Below are 10000 nucleotides of genomic sequence, written 5' to 3'. Positions count from 1 at the left end.
AACAGGTTTCATAGATTAAAACAATTGTTGTTTAAGTGATGCTGAAAATTGTAAATGAGGTCATTTGAGGAATTTATCTAATCATATAATTAATCTAGTCATGTAATTTTTATTGAAGATTTTACTGAAAAAATTTTAAAACAATGTTTTAGAATATAACAATTTACATTGGAGAGAGAATTAGATTGAAAGAAGACAAATAGAGACATAGCTAGAAAAATAGATAGATAGATAGATAGACAGGTAGACATCTGTTTATATTGATGGGTAGATAGATAGACAGGCAGATAGGCAAACAGAGAGGAACAGTAAGACAGGTAAAGTAATAGACAGACAGACAGACGTATAGGTAAAGAGATAAGTGTCTGTCTACTGAAGGTTAGCCACAGAGAGAGAAGTAACAGATAGATAAACAAGCAGATAGATAGATAGGTAGAGATAGATAGCTAGCTAGATAGATAGATAGACAGAGACAGACAAGTAAAGAGCTAGGTGACTGTCTACTAAAGATTAGCCACAGAGAGAGACATAACAGATAGATAAACAAGCATACAGGTAGATAGATAGATAGATAGATAGGTAAAGCAGAGACAGACAGAAAGAGAGAAACAGATGGAGAGTAAGGAGCAATATATAAGTAGATTGTGAGAAACAGAGTTAAAAAAAGACCAGGCCAATACAGAAATAAACCCATACATATTATTATCATATCACCATCATCATCATCATTATCAGTATTATTATAAAAAATTCAATAGCTTTTGGGTTTTTTGAAAAAAAATATTTCATGAAAATAAGAAACAAACCATGCGTTATGTTAAATTATGATGCATGAAGCAGAAATGAGAGATTCAATATTAAAAAAAATAAATATATAAATACTAATTGAAACTCATTAAAATCCAAATCAATTAAATAAACCAAAAGACATAACGTACCTATACACTCATATTCGGATTCTGTTTAATTAGATTTCAAATGAAACTATTTAAATATGTGCACAGACATATGTATACATATATTTTATATAAATTTATATATCAGTTGGTTAGGATCATGTGTAATAAATACAATGCTTTTCTACTGAAACATATGTAGCATGGATTGAACTGCAATTATCCAGTCTTATAATTTTATTATATATAAAGTATTTTACCATTTATATTCTACTTGCTTCAGTCACTGGACTGCAGCCATGCTAGGGCAACTTGTTCAAGGGTTTAACCAAACAAATCAACCCTATTATTTGTTTTATGTATGGTATATTTACTATATCAGTATCTTATGCCCAACCACTAAGTTACAGGGATGTAAACAAACCAACACTTGTTGCCAAGCATTTTATGTGATGGTAGCTCAAACACAAAGCCCTGCACATATATACACATGTGTATATATACAATAGACTTCGTTCAAGCTTCATCAACCAAATTCACTCTCATGGTATTGGTTGGCCTGGAGCTATAATAGAACACACTTGCCCAAGGTGCTGTGCAGTGAGACTGAACCGGTAACCATGTGGTTGCAAAGCTAGCTTCTTAACCACACAGCCACATATTCTTTTACTTGTTTCAGTCATTTGACTGCAGCCATACTGGAGCACTGCTTTAAAGGGCTTTTAGTCAAAGAAATCAATCCCAGGACTTATTCTTTGTAAGACTAGTGTTTAATCTATCGGTCTCTTTTGTGTGAACTGTTAAATTATGGGGATGTAAACACATCAACATCGGTTGTCAAGCAAGGGTGGGGGGATCAACATAGACACAAAAACACACACACAAATATATCACGGGCTTCTTTCAGTTTCCATCTACCAAATCCACTCACAAGACTTTGGTCGGCCCGAGGCTATAGTAGAAGACACTTGCCCAAGGTGCCACGTAATGGGACTGAACCCAGAACCATGTGGTCGGTAAGCAAGCTACTTACCACACAGCCACTCCTATGCCTACATATGTCTGAAAATCGGGTAAAAAAAATATACTGATCTTGGCAGGAATGTATTTAATCAATCATAGATTTGCTGGATGAGGGCTGATCGCTAGGATGGGAGTGAGGTGTTAAATGAAAACAGCAAAAAACAATCAGATCAAATAAATTCATTATTACAAATAATAAGTAATATTCCTTCCCTTACAAAATTGAAGATAATATTTTATTTTATACAATAGTGGTTGTGGTACAACAAAAGCACCCAGTACCCACTGTCAAGTAGTTGGTACTAGGAAGGGCATCCAGTTGTTTAAACCATGCAAAAACTGACACTGGAGTTGATGCAGACATGCGGTTTGTCAGATCCTGTCAAATCATCCAACCCATGCTAACATGGAAAATTGACATTAAATGATGATGATGATCATTATTAGTATTATTTATGATCATCTATTATAATAATACTCTTGTGTTTTTCTCTGTCACAGCACACGAATGAGAAAGTAAGGGCAGGAAGATGAATAAGGAAGGGGTGAAGGCAAATTGGTAGGATGGTGAACATTCGACACTGAAAAGAAAAATCAAACAGCGTTTCAACTCTGTGAGGCAATAGCACAGAATGTAACAGTAATGGGGTATCCATGACCTGGATGCAGCCTGGCTCCTTAGAGTGTACAAGTTACGGGATCAAACACTTGCATGAGGGGGTACTTCTCTAAGGACCTTCTGCAGTACAGCTCTCCCTAAATTTCTTAGCGGTAATATTTATCCCCACTTAAATATGGATGTTCTGCAAGGACAAACTATACTGCAGTAAATACCACGAGAGACACTGAGTATATGTGTGTGTATGTACAAGGGAAGTATGTGAATGTATGTAAACATTGACAAGTGTATTAATTTGATTTATAATCCATATTGATATATAAAATACTACAATTAGCTGGCATTTTTGACATCATGGAGCCAGCAAGTTATTATATATACTCAATAATATCTATTCCTTACAATATCATATAATTATTGCATGCAATCAGTATTATTTCTTCCTTACAAAACCAGATATTGTATAAAATCCTTATTTCAGTATGACTATGAGATCATTATTATGCACGATCACTGTTATATACATTCAGTTATATCTCTTCTTTACAAAATTAAATATTAATTATAACCTCTATATATATATATAAAGCTGAAGTTGTCTGTGTATGGCAGGTTTGGTAGCCTTCAACTACCACTATCTCCTCCGAGACTCTGTGGTGCAACTTGACCAAAATTGAGAGTATGATAGAAGAAGGCTTGCTCTTCATTCCGTAGAAGATAAAATTCAAATCAGACCATGTTGACACCAAAAATTATTTACATCAAAAAGGTGCTTTTTTTCTATGAAAATCCCTATTTTTTAGGATTTTTTTACTGCTGTGTCGCCATTTTTCGGTGTATTTCAACCAGAAAAATGTTCACTTAAAGAGAATAACAAGCTACATAATGCAAAATTTTTACTTTTCAAAAATTCCAATTCTAAAGGGTTGAAACAAACCCGAGCAACGCTGGGCTATACTGCTAGTCATTATTACATGGATGAAAGAGAACCAAAGATCAAGGGCAGAAACTACTGAGAAGTGTTCCAACTGGATCTGGTTAAAGAGGAATGGAAGTGAATTTCAAAAGGAATAACTTACTCTACAGTCAAATGGCATCTTTGAATGAATTGGTTACAACACCAAGGTACCTTGGATCTGAGGTACTTTAACCACCCAAGAGGGTTATAATACAGACAATAGCACAAAATGTAACAGTAATGGGCTACTCAAGAGTAACAACCAGGATGCAGCCTGGATCTTTAGAGTGTAACAGGTTACAGGATCAAACACTTGCATGAGGGGGCGCTTCTTCTCTAAGGGCCTTTTGCAGTTCAGCTCTCCCTAAATTTCTTAGTGGTAATATTTATCCCCACTTAAATATGGATGTTCTGTTAGAACAAACTATACTGTAGTAAATACCACGAGAAAAACTCTCCTATTGGCTTTTGGTGCAAAATCAAGTCTTGCTTATATTGCTAGCGGGGAGATAAATGACCACCACCTCCCATGACATGACCACCAGATAACATGCTTTCAGCTTTCCTTGGTCTTGTCAATGGTGGCCACTCAGCTGCTAGAGGTCTCTTACTACTAGATCAGTGCTTTTCAAACTTTTTGCTGGAGCGGAACCCCAAGGAAACATTCCACTGGCTCGGGGAACCCCTATGCAATAATTTAATAGTCTTCTGCACACATATCTGCACAGGAGAATTAAAAATAACTGCCGATTTTAGCAGTTTTGTAACTTCTTGCAGAACACTGGTTGAAAACCACTGTACTAGATAGTCGACTTATACAACTATTATAAACAATCATTATTGTAATTGATGGGTGATATCTATTCCTCACAGAAATTTGACTGCTTTGTTGTCTGAGCAAATCAACAACACTGTGGATCAACAGTGAAGGGAGTACCTTATCTCCAAGCAATTGTCTGGTAGACACAGAAAACAAAAATAAAGAGTTAATAGATGGGAACTATCTTACTGCAAGACTGTTGAGGGTTACAAGGCATCAACAACAGCAATTGATCAATCAGCCAATTGATTGATTAAATAATCAATATGGATCCCATATAATTAGTTGAGAAAATATGACATGGAAACAAATCTATGGGAATAAATATCCATAATGTTGCAAATCATTAAAAAATATAATCATTAAGAAAATATATACACTGACAAATACATAGGTACATGTGTGTACATGTGTGTCCACATGCATATGTGTGTGTTGCGTGTGCACGTGTGTGCTTGTCCATGTGCAAATATATACGTGTGTATGCCTGCATGCATAATTGTGTATGTGTATTAATACTTGTGGAGATTGTGGCCATGCTGGTGCACTGCCTTGAAGGGTGTTAGTCGAAGAAATCAACCCCCAGGACTAATTCTTTGTAAGCATAGTACTTACTTATTCTATCGGCCTCTTTTGCCGAACCGCTAAGTTACGGGGACATAAACACACCAGCATTGATTGTCAAGCGATGTTGTAGGGGTGGATAGGTGGACAAATACAGACATACACACACACACACACACAAATATACATATATATATATATAATATATATATATATAATATATATATATATATACGATGGGCTTCTTTTCAGTTTCCATCTACCAAATCTACTCACAAGGCTTTGGTCGGCCCGAGGCTATAGTAGAAGACACTTGACCAAGGTGCCACACAATGGGACTGAACCTGGAACCATGTGGTTGGTAAGCAAGCTTCTTACTGCTGGTGGTGTAATACTGGTGCCAACTCTCCACAAGCAGTGGACTGAGGTGGCACCTTCAATTGTCAAAGACTTTTCTAGGTACTCTAGCAGTTCCAAGGAGTGTCGTTTTTTTCTTTTTTTAAGTGACCCACCCTGATGATGTTTGTCTGGATTTTAAAAAAATAGTTTTCTATTCTAGTGCTCATGAAACCAATCGCCCTGACAACAACTGGGACCACCTCAAACTTTTTCATTGCCCGAAGATGAGGTTAGAGAGGAGAGTGCTGTCTGATAGCAAGTTTTCTGAAAGGTGGGTGAATTGTGCAAGAATGGCCAGTATAAATGGACCAATTCTGAGGTTTCGCCTGTAATTGAAAAATGTATTATAAAAGGAGAAAGGGGCTCTCTACCCGCCTTTTGACTAGGCTTCCGTGGCTTTTATGGATTTTTCCACATGAGACCTTTTCATTTTTTTTTTTCGAAGCGTCTCCTCTATAGGGAGTTTTGTAGATTGTTGAATCTTTTTCGTTGTTGTAAAGCTTGTTTACACGGACCTTTTTCTTTCGAAAAACGGACAAAACCTTTTGTAACCTTTCGTCCCGTTTTGTCCCTTTATGTTTTCCAATCACGTTTGTCAGCCCTTGTGGCCAATAAAAAGAATTAATTATTATTATTAATTATTTTCCCTCGATATCTGCTCTATTTACACATTGTCGACTAAATTCCACTCAGACATCTGGAGTAGATAACGGATATGATGTTCTCAATAAAATGGATGATCATACGAGTTGTGAAGTGCTATGGTTGGGTAAACTTTAAAACAAAAAAAAAAGGCATATATACACACATGACTGCTTATTAGTGAAAATGCTTTAAAACTATGAAATTTAAAGTGATAGTGCTATTGATGTCTTCTTGCATAATTGGGTGCCCCATGGAATATATGTACTTTTCAGTAATAATAAATCATGAAAACAAAGGAACCGCTTCATAAATTAAGATATGTTTTCAGCTTATGTACAGCACATACACACACACACAAGTAGAAATGCTTATTTTTACATATATATATATGTATATATATATATACACACACACACATATATATATGCATATATATACATATATATAATATACACACACACATATACATATATACACACACACACATATATACATACACACACATACATATATATATACCAGTGTGTGTGTACGTATATATATATTAAACATACCTGTATTACATGTGTGTATCTATATATGCACATATATACATACACACGACATCTCAACAGGGTCTTATCTTTAAGGTATAGACAATTTAATTACCATGCTGTGGAGAGTGTACAGGCTACACACACACAGAGTAATTGGAAAGAGAAAATAATAAAAGGCAAACAGACACATGTGACTTTTAAAAAAAAGTCTACAAAACACAAGAAACATAATAAATGAATGTACAAGTGAAGGAAGATACGACGGAAAAATTTGGGAAAAAAGAAAAGGAAAGAAAAACAATGATTAAAAGACTGCAAAACTACAACTATTGACAAAAATGAAGCAGCATAGAGGAAGGAGAAAACGAAGGATAAGATCTTTCTGTAGATACTACTACATAGGAAGTGCATCCTGAGTGTAATCAGCACAGACCTGAAGGACTCGCTGGCGGTTTGAAACACGAAGATGATGGGCTGGCTGGCGGATTAAAAGCAGTAGCAGACGGACTGACCGGAGCATTGAAGGTGGAGCCAGTGACGGGACTGACCGGCCGATTGAAGGCTGGACTCGCCGGAGGGACAATGGCTGGACTGACTGGCCGAACGAACGCTGGGCTTACAGGTCGTTTAGGGGCCAGCGGATCGAGGGCTTCCAGCGGATCGAGAAGGTCTTCCAGTTCCGTATGGACTGAGAATGCATGGCAAAGATAGACAAGAACATTGCAAAGATTCCAGTAGGTTAAAGAGAAATGGTAAAGTTTTGGTTGTTGAAAATACAGTATATGATTTATTGTCATCATTTTTTTTGAAATGGTGAAGAAAATACAAGAGAAAAATAGAAAAGAGAAAGAGAGAATGTTGAATATTATCAGATTAGACATACATCATTTTGTAATTGTGTCCAACATTAACAGAAGACATAGACAAATGTGAATAAGAGTTGAGAAAGAAAAAACAACAGTACTGAATGTAATACAAATATACATATATAAATATATATACATAATTTATAAAATAAGGGCAAAAGAAAAATTCTAATGCCAAATATGCCGAAAAAAAGACAAAATTGTCAATAACCATTATAATTTATGCGTCTCGAAACATGCCGATAGAAATTTCTAAAAAATTCTGTTATTACCGCATTGGTCCCAATTTCGGGGTTAATTCATAAGAATTTTCCCCTCGTCAGCGATAAATACGTAAGACATAAGTGAAATACTTACTCATACCCATGGAAAAAGCAAGCACTAAGTCCTGAGCAGACCTAAGTACCCCAAATATATCCAAAATAGAAAATCTTCAGCACATCTCGAGACATGTGTGATTTGATCTAGAAACTTTCACAGAGTATAAGAGAATCCGGTGGCCATTGATAAAATTTTTTTTTCTTTAGAAAAAAATTTTATCCTACATTAGTTATAAATATATATACACATATATAATATTATATATATTTTATGTAATATAATATATATAATATATACATATATATATATATAATATTATATATATTTATTATGTAATATATATTATATAATATATACATATATATATAATATTATATATATTTAATATGTAATATATATTATATAATATATACAAATATATACATATATATTTATATATACAGAAATGGTGTATAAACATCAAAAATATATCCATGGTAAAAATCCAAGACATTATAAGGCAGTCAAATCCAGGTGGAACAAACTTACATGTATATACAGAAACAGCTAAAATGATCTTTAACAGGAATATATTTAGAATAAAAGTAGAAAAGCATAAATTTTACATACAGATTATATATTTTTTTATTGTACACACCAGCTGTTTCGATGGCATACAGCAGCATTATATTACACAATTGAAATAATATAGTTCATTAAAAATTGATGTGTTATCCATACCAACAATGGAAAAAATTTTCCATGTATTTTAATCATGTAAAATATACAAATGTTGTTTTATGTCCTTGAAACAGCTGTTGAGCACAATCAAATTAATGAATTAAAAGTGAAATTTATGTTTTTCTGCTTTGTTTTTTCTACATATTCTGCTTTGTATTTTCTACATAGGTGTATGGATTGCATTCCATTAGAGAAAGGTTATGTAAGTTAACGAATTAGCTAAGAAAGACCAGAGTTTGAGAAATATAGATGTGATCTGTGTCAGCAGGAAAAAAAAAAAGATTTCATGAAGTACATAGATTCATATACTAGGAGTGCAACGAGAATCCTGATGATAAAATTGTCCAAGGTCAAATGTCAGAATTCTTGTCAGTCCATGGAACAAGTTCACTTAATTAATGAAATTGGACCAGCTTGGACTTTACACAATAAATTTACAATTAGAAAATCTTGAAGAAAAGGAGGTGGGGGTGTGAATAAATCATATATGTAAAAGTGCACATTCTGATGCAACTGATGTTCCAATACCACCAACTGCAAATATCGCATAACTTTTCATATGAAATTATTTATGTGCAGAGGTATTATGAAGGGAATGGTATCGAAACAATTGTAGTTTAAAATAATGATGCACTAAATTCATTCTTTATCTTCTTATTTGAATTATATACACTACCGTCAGAAATTAATTAGCACCCTTGATTTGCTCTCCACTCAAGGTATGTGCTGTCACCTAGTGGCCATATCTCGAACTATTGCTTTGTTGCGAGTTCACTGTTGCGCAGAACGATGACGTAACTTTGTTTGCAGAGCAGTTTGAGAGTCTACAGCCTTATGATGTTGACATAGCAGTGCAACAACAACTTGGAGTGCGGATGCAGACAAATCTTCCTTTGTTTAATAGATATAGGTAGCGCCTCGCAAGGACCGAAATCACACCATACTAAGTTTTCTCATCGCGTAAGACGTTTTGAACAGCTCATAGGTTAATTAATTTAACCTATTTAATGTAGAAATTTGAGAAGTGCTAATTAATTTCTGACACAAGTGTATGTACACAGCCACCCACACACACGCATATATATATATATTAGATAAGAGGGGGGTTAATGACACATACACACATATACATACAGAGAACTGAACATTCCCTGGTATAATTGCAGCTGTGTAGGAAACGATACTATCGGAAGTGCAGGTTGCTTGTAGAATCAAATATGTGTGTGTGTGTAAAATATGATGAGAGATGGAGAGAGAAAGGAAGAGATAAAGAGATATAAACAGCAGGGTATTTCAATGACTGTGACAAAACCTTTAAAAGAACATTCTGAATAATATAAAGACTTCCTTTCATAAGCCCCATGTTGTTCTTGTGATTGGAAAAAAAAAATTGGGAATCATCATCATCATCATCGTTTAGCGTCTGCTTTCCATGCTAGCATGGGTTGGACGGTTCAACTGGGGTCTGGAAAGCCAGGAGGCTGTACCAGGCTCCAGTCTGATCTGGCAGTGTTTCTACAGCTGGATGCCCTTTCTAACGCCAACCACTCTATGTGTGTAGTGGATACTTTTTACGTGCCACCAGCACAGGTGCCAGATGGCCACGATCGGATGGTGCTTTTTACGTGCCACC

The 10000-nt window shown here is 35.0% G+C and overlaps 1 protein-coding gene across 23 annotated transcripts in view; it reads right to left on the bottom strand.

The window, feature by feature from the left end:
* Positions 1-10000, bottom strand: part of LOC115225831 (phosphatidylinositol-binding clathrin assembly protein LAP) — a 316618-nt gene that overhangs the window by 54288 nt on the left and 252330 nt on the right. For 15 of the 23 annotated variants that reach the window (XR_005004160.1, XM_029796803.2, XM_029796809.2 and 12 more), the window contains one exon: positions 6894-7148. The exons of the other annotated variants lie outside the window; for them this stretch is intronic. Coding sequence is in view for 14 of the 15 variants with exons in the window: in XM_029796803.2 (XP_029652663.1) it covers positions 6894-7148 (255 nt within the window). In the remaining variant the exon portion in view is untranslated. The remainder of the gene's footprint in view (positions 1-6893; positions 7149-10000) is intronic. 23 annotated transcript variants of the gene reach the window in all.

This window comes from Octopus sinensis, linkage group LG28 (genome assembly GCF_006345805.1).
Source record: "Octopus sinensis linkage group LG28, ASM634580v1, whole genome shotgun sequence".
NCBI lineage: Eukaryota > Metazoa > Mollusca > Cephalopoda > Octopoda > Octopodidae > Octopus > Octopus sinensis.
This window is presented reverse-complemented; position numbering and strand designations above follow the sequence as displayed.